Genomic DNA, 21,910 nt, shown 5'->3' with positions numbered 1-21,910 from the left:
TGTATGTACACATCACTTTTTGACCACAGACATTCCTGATTTTCAGTTCTCTGACCACTGGAGACAGGATCTTTACACCAACTGGGTTTTTTTTTTAGAATTCTCTGAGCTCATTCTTTGTTCCCAACGGTGCTCGTGGAAATGGTCTAATAGAAAAAGCATTTCCTACTGCTCACCGGTGCAAACATGATCATTGAGAAGGAAAACAAAGCTCATCTGAGCCAGAAAGGAGACAGCAGCACGGGGGCATCCAAGGCAATACAAAGGCAGAAAAAAACCCGCTTCTGCCAGAAATAGCCTTGTATTTTTAACTCAGACGTTCAGCCAGAAACCAGACAAAAGTCATGCTCCATCAAGAGCAAGGCAAAAGGCATTCCTCGGGAGTGTAGCTGTGAATACATAGGCTGTGTCCAAGAAAAAGTCTCGTGGGACATTGGCAATCACTAGTGACCGCTTGACAGTACCCGTGAGGTTCTGGTGAATGTCCGTGAAGGAGCAAGTGAAGACACGGATGTGCCCGTCCAGTGGCAGGTGGTGCCTTTCAGGCACCCAGAGTTCGTGCTGTTCCTGACGCTGATGGAAGTGTGTGGGCAGGCAAGGGATACGCTGCTCCTCCCAGCCTTCCAGGGAAGGGCAACCACACAGCAGGGACACAAAGGCCAGGGTTTGTGCTTGCAGAGGGGTGGCTCGGGCTCTACCTGACTGCTGCAGTCGTCTCCTTTCACCAGCTGTTCTCCAAAGCCTCTTCCCTGTGTGCCCTGACTTTGCAATGTGTGTGTCTGTGTGTTAGCTCCCCACTTCCTCTGGATTTGTGAGCTGAGCCCCGGGTGTCCGTTTTTAGTTCAGTTCCCAGGCATGCCTGGTACACATGGTAGTGAAACAGCGTAGAGTGAATTCAACAGGATATGCAGAGCGGCAGTGTGTGGAAAAAAAATAACATTTTCCTCCTTGCAGAACTAAATGTCCAGTTTTATCCCAAGAAAGAATAGACTGATGCATTCAGTGCTGCTCATGGCTGGACAAGATGGGTGACTGCCTGTCTTATGTTTTAAAGAATGACCCTTATTTGGTACCTAATGGACCATAGTCTATATCCCATAAAAATGACAGCGACAAGTGTTTTATTGGGTTTTCCTTCAGGCCGGTAGTTACACAGAGTTACATAGCGTGATTGGGCTTGCAGCCTTTGCAGGCAGATGCTCTGAATGGCAGAGGGGAGTGTGCTTGTAAGTCCCATCCATGTGAGCCTTTTAAAATTAAATGTAGCAAATCCTACCCAAGATGGGAGAGAATCTTTGCCTGTTGGGCTGTTCAGACAAGAATCCCCTCAGATTCCTCATTTTGTGAATACTCAAAGCAAAAATCCTCTTTTATCCTTCAATAAACAGCAAGTCTTTAATTAGAGGTGAGCTCTAATGGTTGATTTAAGGTGCTTTTATGGGATGCTGCAATACCCGCTGTCCCATCAGAAGGCGTGAACTCAGACTGCACACGCAGTCCCGGGTGCTGCTCTCCCGTGGTCGTTTTGCGGAGGGGAACCGAGGCTCTGCACAAGGATGCCCAGGAAAAGAACTCCTCCCAGGCCCCAAGCCAAGTGATGTAATCTCTGGATAAGTCCTGCTGTCAGCACAACCACTGACCTCCTTCCAAAGGGGCCTTGCTGCAGCGGGCAGCTCCCTGGGACCGGGAGATCCCGCGGGTGCGGTGCCTGAGTCACAGCTCCCGGGTTCGCTGCCCGTCTCTGCCACCGGCTGCCTCTTGTTTACCTCCCTCTTCCCCATCTGCGTGATGGGGTAAGGCTGCTTCCCTGCCTACTCTGGGGAGGTTACAGAGGCGTGATGATGGCTGTAAAGTTGTTTGAGCTTTGGATGGCAGGAGCTGTGGTGGTGTTATTAGCATCGGTGATGATGATGCTAATTACTGAGCTGCTGGGAAACTCCCCATGGGAGGAGGCGGGAGAGAGGAGGGGAGGCAGGGAAAAGTGAAGGGAGGCGAAGGGAGCTCGGGGATGGAGAGGAGTCTGTCCCTGCTGGCAGTTCTGCCAGGCCCTGGGAGAAGGGCTCAGCCTGTTGGCAAAGCCGTGGGGATGCTGGGATGGATAGGAGAAGCCATGGCCCAGGTGCTGCGTAAGGTAGGAGAGCGTGACAGGGCTCGTGGTAGGTACCTCCATGTGGCTTACACCTTCCTGCCACTGCTGTGCAAGGTGCTGGTGTTGCACACGATGGAGAGCTCGGGCAGGAGGGTCACGTCGCTAGCGGGGCAGAGAGACGGGCTTCCTTACCCCTCCTGTAGCCCTGGTGAAGTGGGGAATTTCCCAGCCATGGCTGGTGGTTACTGGGAGGAGAAAGACCTGTCGGAGTCTGGGGGACGGGTGAGGGCAGGGTCCTCTTCATCTCTGAGGTCAGGTCTGGAGCTCCGGTGGGAATGCTCAGGGCTGTGAGTGCCTGGTTCTCCACAGCCAGAGCAAAGGTGGGTTTGGTCTGGGAGAAGCTGGTAAGGGTGAGATGCGTTTGGTCACGTTTTCTCTCTGTTGAGCAGAGCCCTGAGCAAAAGTAGCTGTGTTAGAGCTCGGTCCCTGTGCCTGCAGTTGCGGGTGGCCAGATCCGGGAGCTCCCTGGGACTCGTGCAGCGCACACCTGAGTTTCCTCTCGTTTAAAGGTAACATCAAAGCAGAAGGTTTTGTACCACATGAAGCTTGCAGACATCAAAGGCTTGCTCGTAAATTTATCCCCTCTGCTCTGCTGTGGAGAAGGTCATGATGCTCCAGCTCTTGATTGGCTTAGTAACAGCTGTATTTCAGAGGGTTACTAGGAAGATGGGGTTTTTCCAACACTTCAGAAATATCAGAGGTTGCGTGTCCCACACCTCCGTCTCTGAGATGGCAACCACTGTGGAAAAAGAAGAGGGTCCATGGAAGAAAGGAGCTGTGTGTTCCTGCAAAGATTGCCTGGGGAGGGGTTGGGGACCTGCCCTAATTCCGGGCCTTGTGCTTAAGGTCAGCACAGAGCTACAGTTTCTGAGGTCAAGAGGACTGTGCATATGCCAGAGTTCAAGGGCTAAAGAACTTTATCGGGTCAAGGTCCAACAGTTGGAGCAAAAACCATGGAGAGAGGTAAGGCTCAAAGCCAGTCCTCTCCCCTCCTTGGGGATCTGTGCTCTAGAAATGGTCCTGTTCATCTGGACTTTCCTCTTCCCAGGAGAGTGCACCAGCTTGAGGGAGCACTTCCTCACTCTTTGAACCTGTCCTCCACCTTGTCCTCAGCAAAGACCATTTATAGTCAAGAGAAAGGAGCGTGTTTGGTTGCAGTGACAACTTTCAGAGATGGGTTACTAATGTACTTAGACACTGAACAATTTGCAAGCACGCTGCGTCGCCAAACATTCCCTAAGATGAATGCTTTTGTAAGACTTTTTTAATGATTACAGTGAGAAGCAACCATAAAAGAAGGGAAAATTTTGGAGATCAAAGACCCCCACCCCAAAGGCAGGTTGCCCAGAGCCCTTTTGATGGTTTTCTCTCTCATTTTTTACTAGGGGATTGTCAGGTCACAGGAGCGATGCACAGAGCAGATGCTCGTGGTTGACCCTCTGCCTGGCCTGCAAGTACGTGACTTCAGCTCCTGGTGTCACTGGGCAGGGAGCAGAGCTGGAGGGCAGCGTGGCAGAGCTGGGCAGGGAGGTCCTGCCTGTCCCAGCTCAATCATGTGTTGTCCAGGCAGCACTAGGATGTCAGGTGCCCCCATCCATCCCTTGTGACTTCACTGTGGACTACAGAATTGGCAGATGGATGCTGGGGTGCAAGGACAAGGACAAATACAGCCTCAGGGGGTGGGCTTCCTCCCAGACACTTGCACTCTGGCCCCAAAACATCTTTTTCCTGGTTGTTTTGTATTGTTGGAGAGAAGATTAAACTGATACTTCCTGGCAGTCCCTCAGGAGCTTGAAGATGGGGGATTGCACCAGGCAGCCTTTGCTGCTCTGTGGTGGCTGCCTGTGCACCTTCCCTCACTTTTAAGATGAGATAACCTCTTTGTCTCCTTGACGTGTAAACTGCTGCAATGCCAGGGCCGTGCACACCCTCCTTTACCCCACAGCCTTGATGTTTTGTTTAACTGCAGGGGTATAATTATGCCATTATCGTTGGTCAGACTTTCTGGTGTAAACGTGCTCCGAGAATTCCAGAGCAAGGAAGGGGGATGGAGAGGAAGAGAGAAGCCAGAGTCAGGGAGAGGGAAGGCGGCTGCTGCTAAATTTAAGACTGTTCCTATGACACCTGGAGGCTGCTGTGCTGGTGTCAGTCCTGTTGGAACTGAGCAGGTAAACACTGAGCTGTGGCTCGTTCTTGTAATGCTTTATCTTCCTGTTCAGTTTATGGGACCTTCTGCAGGGCTTCGGGCAGACACGGACTCGGGACAGAGGCTGCGCCGAGATGTTTCCTAGCTGGAGGCGGGATGTGCCAGAAAACTTTCTGGAGGGCTCGAGTCTGGCAGGTATCGAGAGGCTCTTCCAGGGATTTGGGCTGTTTGGAGGAGCAGCCAGTGATCTAGTTGCCTCCTCAGAGGCACCTTAAATTTTCTGGCCTTTCTTTCTGTTTGTCTGTATGAGTCTTTTTGTTAAGGTCTAGGACTCTTCTTTTTCTTTAGCTCCTCTTCTCTGGCTCAGGTGGGCTGGTTGCATGGATGCTGCATGAACCAGGAGAGATTTAAAAAACACTCTTCCAAATCTAAAGGTGCAGGAGAGACAGCAGAGCCAAGACTCTCGTGAGTTTTGCAATGCAGAGCCCTGACACACGCTATTCCTCACTGGGACTTTGATGCTGGCATGGGAGGCAGGGAAATAAACAGGTAGATAGAAAATCTCTGCAAAGTAACTGCAGATGGTGGGGGGAAGCAATAGTGTTTGCTGGCTTGCACTGCCTCAGAGGTAAATTATCGGTTTCTTCCTTAAATATTAGCAGCTGCCAGGTAATGAATTCCCCCTCTCTGTTTTATAATGGCACTAAAATTGGGATTTGCCTTGGTTTTCTCTGTAATTATCCAATGAGAGTGTGTGAGTGAGCGGGAGGCACGGCAGGCTCAGCTGCAGGCGAGTGTCGTGCCTGGGGGACTGAACTGGTGCGTGGGGCTGGGGCCGCACAGCGGCTACACGGGGCTTATGGCTTTATGGTCCTTCATTAATGTTCTCATGTGGAAGGGTGGGTTTGGGATATAGGCTAGCATCTGCAGTGGGACTAAAAGCCAGAATTACCTGCCAGGCTCCTTGGCATCCCACAGAGGGGAAGCTGGTCCTGGAGAGGTGTGGTTGGGAGAGCGTGTGGGGAGGGAGCAGCATCCCTGGCAGGGAGAGGTGAGGCAGGAGCCGTCCTCATCCTCCAGAGCGCTGGGGCTAAGTGCTGCACTTGCCTCTCTCAGGGTGACCCCCTCCTCGCTGGGGATGGCACCTGCATTTCGGTTAACTCTGTGACTTGAGGTTTGGTTTTGTGGGAGACCAGCTGTCTTCAAGGAGCTGTGCAGGGTTCTCTGCGCAACAGTCCATGTTGTGCCAGTCCAAGGCTTTTCCTTTGCATCCTCTGCCTTGCTTATCTGGGTGGCCAGAGGAGGCTTCCTTAAAATCAGCCCTGCAGAGTCCAGAGAATCTTCCTTAGGTGCCTTGGGTGCCACGTAGACAGCTGTCTGGCTTGATTTGGGAAGCAGCCATCATCTTGTTTACTCACAGCTTTTGCTTCTGAGAGGGATACGGGCACTGGCTGCTCTAAGGACCCTTCGCAGCCGGATCCCAGGGCTGTCCCTGCTCCCAGCAATGGACTTTTCAGCACTGAGGAGACTCAGTTGATGCTGTTTTCATTTTGGAAAAATGACTGCTCTGCTATGGAGCCCCTGAAGGTGCAGTGAGTGGTTTTGACAGTTCTTAATTTAAGCCAGAAAGTGCCCAGACTGTAATTTCTGGGTCAGCTGTGAATATTTGACCCTTTTGGGTGCTGAAGCAGGAGAAGTGAACCCTACAAGGTGCAGCACAGGACAAGTGTTAACTGTGCTCTCCCCTTTGTCCTGCAGATGATATGGAGGACAAAAGGTAAGTAGAAAAGAGAACCTGTCACCACTTAAGAGGCAGATTAACTCCCACGCTCTGTGAGCCAAGCTCCATCAGTATCCTTTATCTGGGTGGTGATGGGTTGAGGACTGCTGGCTTAGGGCTGGTCTCAGAGCTGCACTTGCAGCATCCTGCCCACGTTTTGCTCGGAACAGAAGCAAGGCAGAGGTATCGCTGCCTCCGTGCCTTGCTGTCAGCCCCTAGGCCTTGTCCTTGGTGAGATGCTTCAGTGCTTAAGGTCCCAGAGATAAAGCTGAATTCCTAATCAACCTGTCTTCAGGATATCCTTGTTACTGGTACATCCCCTTTCTGCTTCTTCCCACTACGCCTGTCCCTTGTTTCTCCTCCTCCCAGACTGAGGTCAGGTTGTGAATCAAAGCTGTGCTGTGGAAAGGAGATAGGAGGCAGGATTTAACACAAGCCTGTGCTTGTGCATCAATGGCATGTGGAAACAAGGAACATACTGGCTGCCCCGTGTGCAGGATGGCTGTCCAAGCCCTCAGGTGTGCAGAAGTTACACCAAGGACCCCCAAGGTCTGGATGCTTCTCAGATCACATGGGCTGAGGTTCAGGGGAATATATGAAAGCACATACGAGACCCCATAGTCCATCCACTACTGGCTAAGCGTGGAGGCCAATATTGGAGCTAGAAAACTGTAAGAAAGCCTCTTACCAGAAGAACCTGCTCTGGGAAGGAGGTAAAAACTGAACTGGTTGCCCAAGGTGCCCCAGCAGACCTTTCTTTTTGGAGGTTACAACAGAAGGTCTGCAGACCAGCTAGTCCAGTGGTCCAGGCTGGAGCTGACTAACCAAGCTACTGAAATACATTCTTCCCTTGACTCACTGTAACTGAGTTTTCAGTTACTGGCACTTTGAAGCCATAATTGAGGACTGCTTTCCTCCTCACACAGCCTTTTCTCCCAGCAAATTGTCAGCCGTCAAGTGGTGTGAGACAGTAAAAGAGATGTTACACTCACCATTTCCTAGAAACTGTCACTTTAAAGAGAACAATACTAGAAAGAGGGATGAATCAAAGCCAGACCCAGAGCAATAAAACTCCAAATGTTTGACTTCTCTCAAAATCTGGAAGTCTTCATTCATTTCTGGGGTCTCTGCTGTGCCTGGGGCACTGTGTACATTCACAGTTCCGACCTCTCGCATTTAATAAACTGCACATGCCAGAAGAGCTTAAAAAGAAAAAATCATACTCCAGGTTCTCTTTGGATGTAAATCAGCATAACTCTGCTTAAATCACTGGAGCTATGATGACACTAGATGACCCAGGGGCCTCCAGTGACTGAGGATTTTGTTTAGTTTTCTTGCATGAATATCTCTTGCGCAGGCAAATGCGAGCGGGTGCCAGCAGTGACCTGTATCCGTGCCAGTGCCAGGGGCTGAGCTCCCAGCTGTGGCTGGTGGGATCTGGCATGTGAGGGAGCACCGGATGGACCCAGCCAGTCTCTATGCACAGACTGAGCTGGGAAGGGAGCGTGGTCTGGCTGTGGTTACTGGAGCTGTGCTTTTCCATTGAGTGGTGGGTCTACGCAGGTAATCTTTTCTGTAGCGGTGATTTGTGTTTCTCTTTATATGAGCTATATTTAAAACCAAGGAAATGCACCTCAATAACATGGGGTTTGGGTTTCATTTAAGGACAGACCTGTAGCAGTGCAGGAGCCTGTACAATCAGACCGATTTTGTCTGTGCCTTATCTTTGACAGCAGCTGTTACCAGCTGCTGGACAAGGCCACGGTGCTGGAGGCTCTCCCAGAAGACACAAACACAGCACAACCTCGGGCAAGTTTGGCTTTTGTTGCCCAGCTTTGGGGAGGTCAGAGCACAGCCTGCGAGCAGCTTGTCCTGTGTGGCCATTTGGGCATCCTGCCCAGAGGCCACCGCGCTGCCTTTGTTCATCGTCAGCTCAGCTCCATCCCCAGCGTTCGTTTGAGTCGGGCAGGAGAGTTCAGCCACCCAGGTGATGGGCAGGAAGTAGGGTAGGAGGTTGTGCTCTAACCCACTGCTTATGGATAGACATGGTCTCATCCAATGCCAATCCTCTCTTCTGGATTTAGGATAGCCTTGGGGTGAGCGGAGGTTTTGGGGTCTCTCTGGGCTGCCCTTGCGTCTGTGCTTGGACTAGGTGCATGGCAGGAAACCGAGGCTCTCTGGGAGCTGGCTGAGGGTCCTCCATGGTTGCAAAAGTAAAGCAAAGGATGAGATTGCATAAATCAAGGGAGCCTGAAACAAGGAAGGTTCAAGTGCTGTTTCTTGGAGCTCTTAAGATAAAAAACGGTGGTGGCAGCAGGAAGGCTCCCTCTGCCCCTGTATGAGTGTGAATGCAGCTGTCGGTGGGGGATGTCAGGGTTCGAGGGGCAGGCAGGCAGATCCCAGCTGGACAGGAGAAGGTCCCTCTGCTTCTGGCAGTCACTGCTGGCTGCCCGCTGGGCAGGGCACAACCTGCGTCCAGGGTTAATGTGGCAGTCATGAGCCTCTGCTCACACCTCACCTTTAGCCTGCATCCACGTTTCCCATTAGCAGTGCTATTTTCAAGCCTCCCAAAGCAATTAACACCAATTAATCTAAAAAAGCCTAAATAATGGTTTTTCAGAGCCCCCCGGCTCCTTCCTATTCCCCGTGCGGCCCCAGAAGACTGCAGCCCTAACCTGGCAGAGGGCTGAGCCCAGTTAAGTGCTTCATGTGCAGGGACTGCTGGGGAAGCTTCTTGGTGAGATGTGCAGTTAGAGAAGGGCCCTGAACGCTCCCATGGGTGCAACTTTTCCATCTTGGATTGTGGTGTCTGTGTCCTGGAGGAGAAGGGGAACCAGCTTCTGCAGATCGGTGCAGCCCTCTCTTGAGAGCCAGCAAAGAACGAGACCACTGAATATGCTTGGGTGCAGGAGGTGCAACTCCCCTGGGATGTGCAGAAAAGTCCCTGGAGGATTTTTTGGCTGTATCTAAAGCTATTTGCATCCCAGTGTTCTCTGGGCACTGTCATGTGGAGCGAATCAACCTCCTTGTCTTTGCCTTCCCCAAACAGGGTGTAGTTTCATCTTGCCCTTTTAAACAGCATCTGCTGGAGCAAGAACTGGTTTTTGCTGATAGGAGAAGCTGGTCCTGTATTTGCATGTGATTTTTTTTGTCTTGCCTGTTTAAGCTCTTCTGAGAAGGGCTGTGCCTGACTGTCGCTGAAATGGTAAACCCCTGGGTACCGGCCCCAGCACCCTCCCTGCCCACAGCACGGCCAGGATTTCGTGTTTTGCGGGGTGCCTTGCATAACAAAGCCTTGATCTTGAGTGCGGCCTTCAGGCATTCCTGGAATATGAGTAAATAATAATTAAGATTTGGGCGTTTGCTACAGTGAAGGGTGTTGATGTGAAGGTTAGATGTGCGTTATGGGTGCTAATGCAGATGGGTGTGTGCGGAGCCACCAGCTAACTTCACTCGATTGTTGCCACCCCTGGTGAAGGTGCCGCATCAGTTCGGCTGCTTTTTAAAACAGCGCTGTGCTAAGAGCAAGTAGGTGTCGAAATAAAAGTATGTTTCAAGAAAGCGGCACAATTTTGGCAATCCAGAGACAAGTAAGCTTTTTTGCAAAGCGTTTTCAAAGAAAATCGTCAGCAGGTTCCAATTTCAGATGCACCGAGCGCAGTATATTGTGGGGAGGGGGCATATCTGCTGCTGGGGGAGTGCTGGATCATTTCCATCACGGGAGAGGAGCGCGTCCTTCACTGGCAGCGGGCTGATAGGCACCTGTCTCCTCCATCACCTCCTACTCCTCAGTAGGGCTGAAGGTGGAGAGGTGGTGGTGCGGTCTGGTGGATAGAGTAGGTGACTGGGAGTTGAGCACTGTATATTAACCTTGGCTTCTGTGCTAATTAATCAAGAATATGGGTTATATCGTTTAAAGCAACGGAGTTATTTTGGTTTAGCAAATTACTGCTGCTCAGCTGAGACCCACCGGCTGAGCGTGGTCCTAGTTCCACCTCCCTCCAACTGCAAAGTACATCACTGCAACTCGTTGCAGCTAAAACGTTGTGCTTTGCTGCTTGGGGGTGTTAGGATGTGCTTGGCCAGGTGCTGCAGCTCTGTGTGAGGGTGAGCATCGGTTACGTTCCAAGAACTTGCTGCTTGCTGGTGTCTGCCTATAACCTGAATTGTTTCGAGCAAGTATTTCAGGTTCACTCCCAGTTTTGGTATTTAAGGGACCCTTCAGGTTTTTGATGGGCCAAATTGGCCTCTATAGCTGCCCATCTTCTTCCATAGACTGGAAAGGCTGACCCGGAATAATAATGCTTCTAACCTGTCTCCTTGGTTAGTAATTTAAGCTTCAAGTGCTAAATCTAGGCTTGCGTGTTTCTATTAAATGGTGACAGGGAAACCCAGCCTGGCATGGTAAATGCTGTCAAAACTCTGTGGAAAAGTTGCTACATTAACTACAGAGTATTGCTGTAGCTCTTTGAGGACTGTTTGAATGAGCTGACTAATCTATTGCCTCCCAAAGAGAAACCAGAAGTAACTTCCATGCCACAGATGCACTGGTCTCAGCAGTGAGGGCTGGCTACGTGACCTGTGATTTCAAGGTAGGTTGCCACGTAGCTGGGGAAAAAGTTTAAATCCGGAATTAATGAGGTTGTTGCACAAAGTGGCCAAATCTGAGCACGGTGGCACCAGCTTTCAGGCAGTCGGTTCAGCACTGCAATTAGCAGAGGTGTCAGTAACACTTCAGCCAGGCACCCACGCAGGCACGCCACGCTCCGTCTCGAAATAAAATCAAAACCGATATTGTCACCTGCTATTGATCCAAAGGCGTGGATTTAAGCCACCTGTGGCAGTAGGGCATGTTCCCAGCAGGTCAGCAGCTACTGTACTGGGGAAGGAGGGAGCGTGGGTGAGTTATTTTGATTTTGTTTGAAACAATAAAACCCCAGTTATTTGAAATCTTAACAACAGAACCAGCTTTTAGCACCGGTGTTTATAGGGATGAGTGGGCGAGTTGTTTAAAGGAAAAAAAATAATCTTTGAAAACAGTCCAAGGCAGGGTGATAATTTCATCCAAGGGAAGCGCGGTGCGCACAGCCTGTGTTTGAGCGCTGTGTGCACGGGCTGCACCAGGGGCACGCCGGAGGGCACACGCGTGCCGAGGGCACACTTGGGCTCACGGCTCCCTGGCATAGGAGCCGCAGTCTGAACTTGCAGGTGGTGTCTCTACAGATCATGGATGTCTCACTTGCTCTCCTTTGCTGCATCCTAAACCCAGACACAAAAAGTCCTTTCCTCTTGTGTGTGGGCTCTGCTCCTGTATTATCCCTGTCTTCTGCGTTTCACCCGCAATACCACCTTCAGATGCCCCCTTTTCACAGCTGTCCCATCAACTCAGCTCTTCAGATAAGGGGCAGAGTCTCACTTCTGGTTCGCTCCCCTCTTACCCCTCTCCACTGAAGTGTCCCCTTGGCTCAGCCCCAGCCCCCCAGCAGCAGGACAATGGTGGCTGCAGCACAGACGTTCATCTCCCGCGAGCTGCAGCAGCGCCTGTGCCCCTGCACCGAGTGTGACAGCAGGCTGGTGCTGTGTCCTGCCCCTTGCCCTTCCTTGCCCTTTCTTTCCCTCCTCAGTAGCATTTAAAAAAAATTAAATCACAGACTAAATTGAAGCTTAGTGTGTGAGCCCCCCAGGCAGCAGCTTAGTTTAAGGCTGATTCCCAATTGTCTCTTGCCATAGCCTGTGGCACCAGAACAAAATAGGTGTAGAGTAATTGCCTTTTGCCTGCACTGTCCTGGTCCTAGGGTTGTGCAAGGTCCTGCAGGATGGAGAGTTGGCCTTTTCTCCTGGCACACGGCAGATGGGGCTGCCCCACAGGGCAGATCGTGGCCAGCATCACTGGTGCTCTGGAGGGGCCCATCTTGCATGTCTGCAGCATCCCCACCGTGGCAGTTCTGCCCGTGTTTTGTCAGAACAGGGCGTCTTATCACTTGTTGCTTCAGAGCTTGTGTTTGCCCCGAGCACAGCCTGACCCCCTCCTCGTCAGCCAGATCCGTCTTGTGGCACCGGTGGGTTCACAGTCGCCGATCGCGGCTGCCCCAGCCCTGCTGCTCTCCTTCTGGAGGTGCTTTGTGCGTCTGCGATGCCTTGCCCTGGGTCCAGGGTTGTTGTGAAGCCCAGGGAGGCTTCACAGCCCCTCTTGGGGATAAAGAGGGGTCTGGGGGCTGAGACCCGCCGTGCCCTGTGTGCAGCCTGGCAGGGGCCAGGGCCACGTACCGAGCCAGAAGTCCTGACCTCAGACCCCCCACAGTTTCCACGTTTCTAATTACTGTGTGACTCCTGGAAGTAAATTTACTGTTATGGAAGGGCACAGGCAGTCCCCCAAATCTGCAGTTGTTCAGGATAAAGGAATTCCCTATTTTTGCAACAAAAAGTGAGAATGAAGTGTAAGACAGTGTGGACAGAGAGCCAAGAGTGCCCATTTTGCCACTGTCCTGCCAGGTGGCCCTTGGCAAGCTGCTACTCTTTCCAGTGACCCGTTTCACTGTTGGAAATTCACATTTCACATGGGAGGTAAGAACAGCCCTGACTGTTGAGTAGCATTTCCATCTTTAGATGTTTAAAACCTTGTTGCCGTTAGAAATTTCCCTCTGATAAACAGTGGTACGTTTAAATTAAGAGATGCTTATGGCTGAGCATCTTTGGCTCTTGCAATAGGGAAAAAAAAAAATCACGTATCTAATAATATGAGGAGCAGTAGGACTATCAGGAGCTAAAAATGGTCCTTCAATATTTTAGTGCTTTAAATCTGCGCGATCATATTGTGTCTGTGTGTGCACGGTGCCTTCACCGTCGTGGTGCGTGTGCCCGTGGAGCTGAGTGTGTTTGCAGATGTAGTTTAGGAAAATTGATTCTAATCTATTTTTAAGGTAAAGTGTGTGTGGTGGGTAGGAGGTGAGGAGGTGGAAGGAAAGCTAAATATTCACATAGCTCCACTGTGTGTTTAAAGAGCATCATCTAATAACACTGGGATCGTGGCAGCGAGGTGAGGGAGAGACGGGCGCTTCGCTGAGTCCCCTCCCCGTGCCCGGGCACCGGAGCGTCGCCGGGAGGAGCGTGGCGAGCAGGGCTGTCGCTTTAAGCTGCATCTCGCACCCAGCGGGTCATCGGTGCTGGCAACGTTCTTCACATGGCTGCGCGCTCCGCATAAATCTCTGCTCCGGCAGCCGGAGCGGAGCTGGGAGAAGCTCTCCCTGCCTGCGAGCGGGAGCTGCGGAGCGTCGAAGCGGCAGCCCCGCGTCGCCAGCCTCTGCCCTGCGAGGTGAGGTCGTTCTGCCCCGTGGACATGTAAAAGCTGGAGCCTGGGGAAGAGCTGAGTGCTGAGGTCGGTAAGTAAAACTCTGGTTTTTGTTTGTATTTCCCTTCTGTCCTCTTCAATGAGAGGCTGGATCTGGGATAAGAGGAGAGGAGGGAGATACAGAAGGAAGATTTACTCGGGCCGGGGCTTGGATGTTGCCTGCGTGTCCTTGGTTTTTTTAAAGTTTGCTGGTAGCTTCAGTTTCGGCTTTTTATTATTAATATTTTTGCAACTTTCTGGGAAATAGATTGAAGCAATGCACAGACTGCTCAGGTGTCTGCCAATGTCTTACAGCAGCGCGTGGCGAGTGCGGATGGTGGTTCTCCATGCCCGGCCGTGGTTACTGGGGGAGGACAGGGTGTCTGCTGGCCAGCCCTGCCTTTCAGAGGGAGCATGGCAGCAGTGCTTAAGGACTGGCATTGAAAGGGAAGTGCTTTCCTCGGCAAAGACTGGACAAGTTCAACAGCTTTTCTGACTCTGAAGATGATGGTCTGATTGAGGAGTGGAGACTCCAGCCAGCACCGAGCTGTTGGTGGCCGGGGACTGGGAGAGTCCCACTCCTGCGCTCAGAAATCATACTCCAGACTTTTCACCTCCCAGTTAAACAGGCAGCAGCTTTTGGCCAGGCATTTCGTTCCACTCCTCTCCTCCAGCCTCTCCTCACCTTCTGGGAGAATCTTCCCAAACGTCCCCTCTAATGTCTTTCCCCGGTGAAGCGATGAGGTGCTGATGCATCTGCGAGGTGATGGGGTTTGGGGTTGCGTGCTGGTCCCCGCAGCAGCTTCCTCTGGGGCGAGATGTTGGGGTGGTGCAGGGAGAAAGCAAAGCTGCGTGCAGGGGACTGACAGGCAGCGGGGCAGCCCGGGATCAAGTGCTCCCAGCACTGGCCGTCACCAGCGCCACCCCAGCCCCTTCTGCCTGGTGATTTTGGAGTCGACTGCCTTGAAAAGAGAGGAGGTAAGCAGTTGTGATGCATCTAGTTTATAGAGGAAGAGACAGATAAGGCATGGCATGCGGGCATAGATGTGTTGGGATGAATGTCTGCCAGGCCCTGAGCAGATAACTGCCTGCTAGAACAAGGGGCACAATTTTTCCAAGAACTGTCCACAGTCGAGAGCTTGGCCCCGGCGAAAGATCGCTGGGTCCTGTCCCAGCTCTGCCGCTGCGTCACTGTGGGACTTGGTCAAGTCACTTCACTTCCAGGTTGTCTTCTCACTGAAATAAGGTGAGGAGGAGGATTTGTTGGTGGACGCGTTTAAATGCCAAGCCAGTGCTCTCTGAGGGGCTGCTGTGTGAGTAGTGGAGAAAACTTCTGCGTTATCCCTCAACCTGCATCTGTCCTCACTGTGTGTCTGACTTGGCCCACGTACCAGAGCCAGACTGCCTTTGAGCAGCAGCTCCTGAGCTGGACCTGCTGTGCCAGACCTGCCAATGTCCATCCGCCGCTGGGCAGCGGGTCCTGCCTGCAGGTAGGGCAGCGCCGTCCCCCTCGGAGGGCTGCGTGAAGCAAGCAGTCCTTGAGCTTGACGAGTCCTTGCTGCATCGAGGCAGGTCTGCAAGTTGAGCCTGGAGGAGAGGAGGGGGACCAAAGGCAGGCCAGCACCCCGTGGGCACACCGGCTGTGAAAAGAGAAGCTGATCTGATGGAGGAACAAGGTTTGACCCTTTGGGTAGCTCATGTGAGCATCTGCAGTTTGGTCTGCTGGGCAGCGCTCCCGTCGAAGGGGACGTTTCACCCATGCGTGGTACAGCAGGTGCTTTTGGCACACGTGGCAGCAGCAGGAATTGCTGGGGAATGTGCCGTGGCTCTGCCAGTGCAGAAATCATCTGCTGTGGTCCTTGGGGGCCTCGAGCCATGTCCCAGAGCAACTCCAGGAGTGCGTTGTTGTGTGGCTGCGATCAGAGCAGCTTTTGGTGGGGCTCACCAGTGAATACAGGGAGAGCTGCACCAGCCCTGGCTGCCGCTGCTTCCCGGGGAGCCCTCCAGCTCTGCTGGAGCTGGCTGTAACCCCGTGGGGGCAGCAGGAAGCTGTGGGAGAAGCCACCATCACCAGAGCCGTTTGGCTGAGGGTATTTCTTACAGCAGGTGCTGGTGCTCGGTGCGGGAGTGCAGCTGGGACCAGAGGTGGGTATGGGCTGCTTGGGTGCGGAAGCGAGATCGGGGACAAGTTGCTGCCCAGGAGCAGCATCATTGAGCAGAAAGCCCAAGCCCTGGTGCCGGTGGCATTGTCCTGCTCTGACCAAGGATTTACTGCTCCTGGCCTGGGATGTGTGTGCAGGGCCAGGTGCGAGGACCCTCATTATCTGCCTGCCAGGGAACACCGCGTCCTGCTTTGCAGGACCCTTGGGAACCTCAGGCATGGGAACACCGTGTGAAACTGGCACGAAAATAATTAACACGTCTTCTGCCAACCCCAGGCTGGGGCTCAGGAACGTGTCAGAGAAAGGCTCTTCTCTGCAGAGACCCCAATGTGCAGCGGTGTCCAAGGGTGGAAACGCTGCAGGGCATTTGTGGGCTGTGGCTTCCAGTGTTGAGAGGTGGAAAGTGTTTCAGCTCTTGCAATTAGGCCACCTTCATCTGTTTAATGGCTTCCCTGGACCCGAGTGAAAACGGCCAAGGGGGTTTAGGAGTTTGTTCTGACTTTGTTTTGCTTTATCTGGGATCGCTTCAGCCTTGGCTTCACCTGTGCATCCAGAGCAGCCGGGCAGAGTGGTTTCCCTATGAGATGCTGGTGTGTGCCCGGGGGGCAGAGCTGGGCAGCCCAGGACCTTCTCGGGCAGAGACTGTGAAAGGTTTTATTTAGCACGAGTGAGAGCTTACGGGAGAGGCAGTAGGGTGCACTCGTGCTCCGAAGTGGTTGTCAGCCACTGGAATAGGCTGCCCAGGGAGGTGGTTGAGTCCCCATCCCTGGATGTGTTTAAGAATAGGGTGGATGATCTACTTAGCGATATGGTTTAATGGAGATTAGGGACGGTTGGACTCGATGATCTCTAAGGTCTTCTCCAACCTAGAAATCTATGAATCTATGAAAGGCAGTGACCTGCAGCCGGGGGGAGGCATGGGCTGGGGGCAGCCCCAGCACCAGGCTCCCCTCACCCCTCCTGAAGAGCAGAGGGGCTCCCTGGGGTGGCATTGCTACGGGGAGAGGAGCGGCAGCCCCACAGCTGCTGTTTGCTGCCTTTCCAACACCTCAGCTGTGTTTTACACATCCTGGATCCAACCTGGCACGTTAAACTGTGTGATCATCCACCAGCAAACGTATGCAAAAGCCTGGATGCCTTCCAGCGGAGGAGGCCTGTTTCAGGTGAGCGCGTCCTGCTCCCACGCTGTCCTTAGGCAGGTCGTTCAATGAGCCGGTGGTGTCCAGGTGGAAATACCACTCAGAAAGCTCTGACCCCCAGGTACGGGATCTCTACCTGCCTGGAACAGTCCCTGCCCTGCCTGGGGTCAGGGAGCAGGAGCAGAGGCTCCACCCTTGTCCTCGTCCCCACATGGGGAGAGGTGTGTGTCTCTGTGCCCATGCTGAGGGTGAGCGCGTTCGCAGCCAAAGCTGCCCCGGGGGGCATCTCTGCAGTGCCAGCAGCCCCCAGTATGCAGGAGCCAGCAAAAGCCCTGAGTCTCTCTGCCCAGCACAAAAGGGGTCGGATTGCTGCTTTGCCCGTGATGGAGGACAATAACAGTTGGCAGAATTTGGGCAGTTGCAGCGCTAGAGGTGGAGGTTGGGTGACAAGACCAGGCAGGGCCACCAGCCGTGGGGTCGAGAAGTGATCTCGGGGCTGGAAACCAAAGCTGCTGCCCAGGATCCAGTTAGAGCTCTGGGTGACCAGTTGTTGTGTGTCTGTGCCATCGCAGGACTGTTGCTCAGCCCTGCTAGGGGATGCCCTGGCTCTTGGGAAGCCTCCTGACCATCCCGCATGTGCCAAGCCCTGGGCAAGCACAGCTCGGTAGCAGACGGCGGGCCCCAGGATGTGATGGCACGTCCATCTGCCCTTGCAGCTCAGCTCCTTCCTCGGGGCCAGGAGCAGACCGGGAGTGGAGGGAGCCAAGAGCTCCGCTCCTTGTCATATTCGGGCATTTTAATTAGAGGTGTGGGCCCGGGGCACACTTTGGCTGGGGCAGCACTGGAGGAAGCCTGGCATCAGCAGTGCTGCTGCCGGCCCTGCGGCACCCCACGCCCGGGCTGGTGCAGCACGTGCAAGCCCTAACGCTGGCCTGCGGGCACCAGCCTCCTGCCCCTCCAGTGCCACCGTACCGGGAGGTGCCCGGGCACACAGCCAGCCCTGTCCCACACTTTGCATGCACCGGCTGCTCTTCCTACCGATTCAGAGCGTCCTTTCCTCTTCCAGGCATGTCTTGAGCAGAGATCCTGACATGGGAAATTGCAGGGCCCCTGGCAGGATGTGCCCTGGGGGAATCTGGTCTGTGCTGGAGGGAAGCCCTGACCTGGGGGCTCTGACCAACGTGCTGCCCGGCTGCTCCCCGCAAGGCAGAACTTCTGTGGAGCTGGGACTGCTCGGATTTACTCTGCTTTAGAGGGAGGTTTGGTGTGAATGAGCCGACTTCCTCCTCTAGCCTGAAATTTGGGTCACGCAAGCCAACATAGCGGAGCGGAGAGAGATGGAGCTCATCCTTGGCTCAAGCCCAAGCAAGCTTTGATTTCCACGGTGCAGCTGCTGATGGTTCAGAGGGTCCGTCTGAGCCGCGTTTCATTAGCGGATCGGCACGTGGAAAGAGGCGAGAGGGGTTTTTCCTCTCCCCGATCAGCTCCCACATTGCTAATGTTCCTCTCTGGCCCGCTGCTAATTTTGACGCTGCCCTAAATAGAAGCTGAGTGCATCTCATCTGCTTCACTTAGCATACAGGAAAATTGTTTCCCTTCGTTTACTGAATCCAACTTGCGGCTTTAACCCTGTCAGCTCAAGGCTCTCCCCAGCCCAGACCTCCCTTGAAGGGCTTCACGTGCCTCTGTCCCAGTAAAGGGCTCTGCTGGGGACGGCACCGTGCATGGGAGGAGCAGGGGAGGACTCCCGGTCCGCCCAGCATGGCCACCGGCAGAGCTGGGAGAGGGGCTTTGCTTCACCAGCAGCCAAGGAGATCCCTTTCTCTGCTGAAGGGCCTGCTGCTCCAGGCCAGCTCTCCCTGTGCTCTCTCCAGGGGGGTGTGCTGCTCCCAGGGGGGACCCAGTGTCCCTTCCTGCACTGGCCTTCCCCAGCCCCGTGCTGGAAGATAGCTCAGGATGGGCAGATCCAGTTGTAGGAGTTTTTGGTTGGTTTCTGTTGTATTTTTTCCCAGCATCTGATGGGACCAGCTTAGCACGCAGGGAGCATTCCTGAGCCTGGCAGATGCCTCTCTTATCACCATCTAATTTGATGTCCCGTTCCGAGTGGCTCCTTGGAAGGATCTGCTGTTCTTGCTTCACTGGCCGCTCCAGAGCAGGATCTGGGGTCGCTTTCCCAGCACGGGGCACGCAGCCCCTCTCTGCACTTTGGAAAGGCGGCCTCGAACGCCAGCTTGTCTGCAGCCCAGCTTAAATATATCACTGGCTCGTGCGAGGTGCTTATTTGGGGCTCTCATGCAAGAACTCTTTCCCTGAAAAACTATAATTTTGGGTCATTTGCAGCCCAGTGACTGTTGCGAGTGGTGTGCTGAGGGCACAGAGCACCGAAAGAAGCGTTGGGAGTGGGGGGTGCAGTGGCCTGCAAAGGCTGAGCGCGGGCACGGCTGAGCTGGCGCTGAGCCCCAGCTGGGCACACGACGCCACTTCAGCCGCGGCGTCCGCACCGGGTCCCCTCTGTCCCCCACGCTCCTGACCACAGTCCTTCTCTGAGCCCTCCCCTTTGCCAGCCCAGAAACTCTTCTTCCCTGCGGAGCTGTGCCAGGGTGAATGCTGTCCCCTTTCCTCCCCTCTTTCCCTCTCAGCCTCCAGTTTGTTCTGAGCCCTCAAGGTGCTGCGCAGCAACGGAGGCTGCTCTGCGCGAGGCTCGTCTGCTCGCTGGTGGGAGCCTGGCTCTGGTTTGGGCTGCAGAAGTGCCCAGAGCCTCTGGGATCAGTCACAGCACAAGTGACCTGTTGGAGGGGCTGTAGGTCTCCATGGATGCCCCATCTTGCGGAGCACAAGTCGCAGAGCAGCTCTTCACCTCGCTCCCACTCGGGGGTCCCTGCGGGAGAGGGGTCCTTTGTGATGCTCTGCCTGTGGCCTCCTCTAGGAGAATGGTGTTAGATTGTCTGCACTGAAGGGTGGCAAGAGAAAAAGGGAGAGGTTATTTCAGAGCCAGGAGGGCAGAGGGACCATGTAGCAGTGACCCCTGGCAGGCTTCAGGCTGCGGGACTTGGCAAGCCGTGGGCACAGCCAGGAGCTGGGCTCTGAACAGACCAGGGGACAGCATGACACACTGCTGAGACCGTGCCAGATGGAGCCATCGGACACGGGGAGTTGTTTGGGGTGTTCTGACTCTTCTGGATTTTACTATCTTTCCAGAAAATCAACCGGACCCCTTCGGATGAGGAATGCTTCTTTGACCTGCTGAGCAAGTTCCAGAGCAACCGGATGGATGATCAGCGCTGCCCGTTGGAAGAATGCCCATCGGAGGCTGCAGAGGCAGCTGCCACACCGGTCCCTGCCCTGGAAGAACGGATATGTAAGCACCGATGCGTTTCTAAGTCCTTAGGACTACGGGAGGGATGCTGCTCCTGCGGTGTGGCCAGCTGTTGTGGTTTTACTGTCTGTCTTGTGATGTTTTCCCGAAGCTTCAGCTCTCTGAACTTAGCGGTTCTTGGGCGATCTCCGTCATTATTTAAGGAAGAAACATTCTTATGTTAATGGTTGCTGAGAGAAAGGCTGCAGAATATGAACTTAGGCTTAGAGAGTAAACTAGCAAGAGGAACGCAAAATATACTTGGATTTTTTCACTACAGATCTTTTGAAGGTCTGGCCTTCTGAACAGTGAGGTTGGCACAAGGTCTTCTGCCTCTGCCAGCATCTCCAGGAGGAAGACTCTGATGGACATTACTGAGGGAGCCTTGTAAGAGCCTGGAGAGCTGGCCACACAGAGCCCTGGGGGAGGCTTTCACAGCAAGTTAAAGTATTGCCAGTTTTTCTCATAGCGTTGCCATGGAGGAAGAACTTCTGGATTTTGTACAGTTCTTGGATGGTGTGGTGAGAAGCCAGGAGGATGGATAAACAATAGAAAAGCGCCAGCAGGCAGACAGCTAGCTGACCCGTAGGAAGAACAGGGATAAATTGAGGAAGCCGTCTGACAGATGGGACAGGAAAGGCCGGTCAGGTCTGTGTTTGCACTTCAGTTTCGTGTCTTTTTTTACGATACGGTGCTGAGGTCCTTTGTTTAAACCAAGCTGGAGAGAAGCACTAAAGTGTTCAGGTCGCACTCGTGCACTTAAGTACCTTCATAAAAGGGCTCAAAACGTTTCGTTTGAACTGATGGGTTTGTTCATCGGTTTTCAAATGAACGTGAAGTACAAACAGGAAAGGAGGAGACCCCGACATCCCTCCGAGTGCGGCAAGCGCCGCAGCACAAGACTGCTCAGAGTAGTGGGTGCCAGGAGCAGGGGCTGGAGTGGCAGCGAGAGCGGAGCAGCGCAGAGAAGGTCAGGCTGTGGCAGGAAAGCAGGTTGGCTGTGAGGTGAGCAGGTTTTTGTCTTCTAAAAATAGGGTGGAAATGAGCATGGCTTTTTCAGGACACACATCTGACACAGACGTGTGTTTGGCTGTGTAATTTAGGAGACCGAGTTTAAAACACGGAGCTTTATAAAGAACGTACAAGTAGGCACACGTTCTGTTCAGCTCTCCTTTGGTCTCTGAGCCTGTTGGACATGTTATTTTCAAGGTTTCTTTGTGAGATGAAGAGGAAAAAAATCATCTTTGTGCCAGCACTGAGGTTTTTATGCGTTTGTGCAACTCCATGAGCTGGGGCTCTGAAAAGAGAACATCATGAGAGGGTGCCCTGAGCCTCCTGACAAGTGCTTTGTGCTCACTGGCCCAGTTACACCAATTGGGCCAGGTTTCTTACCCTTTCCTTTTGCTTGTCTCTGTCCCGAGCGCAGTGTCTGTTGTCTGGGAGCCTTTCACTGCCCAGCAGCTGCCAGGAGCCAACAGACTCTTTCCATCAAGTGCTGCCTGAGAAGCGTTTCCAGGGCCAGGGCTGACTCACTCACTTTGCAGAGGTCCCAGCATTGCTCGTGTGTTGGTTTGAAAATCCTCCCTTTGTCCCGCTGTTCTCTGCCCCACACGAGCCCCTCGGTGCTCCACCCACCCCCATGGCTAGAAAGCATCAGGCATGTTGGGTGTCTGGATGGGATACTCCCTCCAAGGGTTTACGGAGTATGGATTATATGTGTAGGACCTGGACTGGGACCCCTCACCACCAGGTCAGGTGGGCTCCACGGTCTGTGATGAGAAGAACCAGACCCCACAAGTGTTTTCCTCATGCGTGCTGTGACGCAGGTGGTGACAGCCAGAGTGTTGCAGGG

General features: G+C 53.5%; 1 protein-coding gene across 1 annotated transcript in view; it reads left to right on the top strand.

Annotated features, from left to right (window-relative positions):
• Positions 1-21,910, top strand: part of GPSM1 (G protein signaling modulator 1) — a 56,378-nt gene that overhangs the window by 32,406 nt on the left and 2,062 nt on the right. Inside the window, exon 12 of the mRNA XM_086625109.1 lies at positions 19,902-20,061. Within this exon, the coding sequence (XP_086481235.1) occupies positions 19,902-20,061 (160 nt within the window). The remainder of the gene's footprint in view (positions 1-19,901; positions 20,062-21,910) is intronic.

Source organism: Tauraco erythrolophus, chromosome 22 (assembly GCF_009769465.1).
Source record: "Tauraco erythrolophus isolate bTauEry1 chromosome 22, bTauEry1.pri, whole genome shotgun sequence".
Classification (NCBI taxonomy): Eukaryota; Metazoa; Chordata; class Aves; order Musophagiformes; family Musophagidae; genus Tauraco; species Tauraco erythrolophus.
This window is presented reverse-complemented; position numbering and strand designations above follow the sequence as displayed.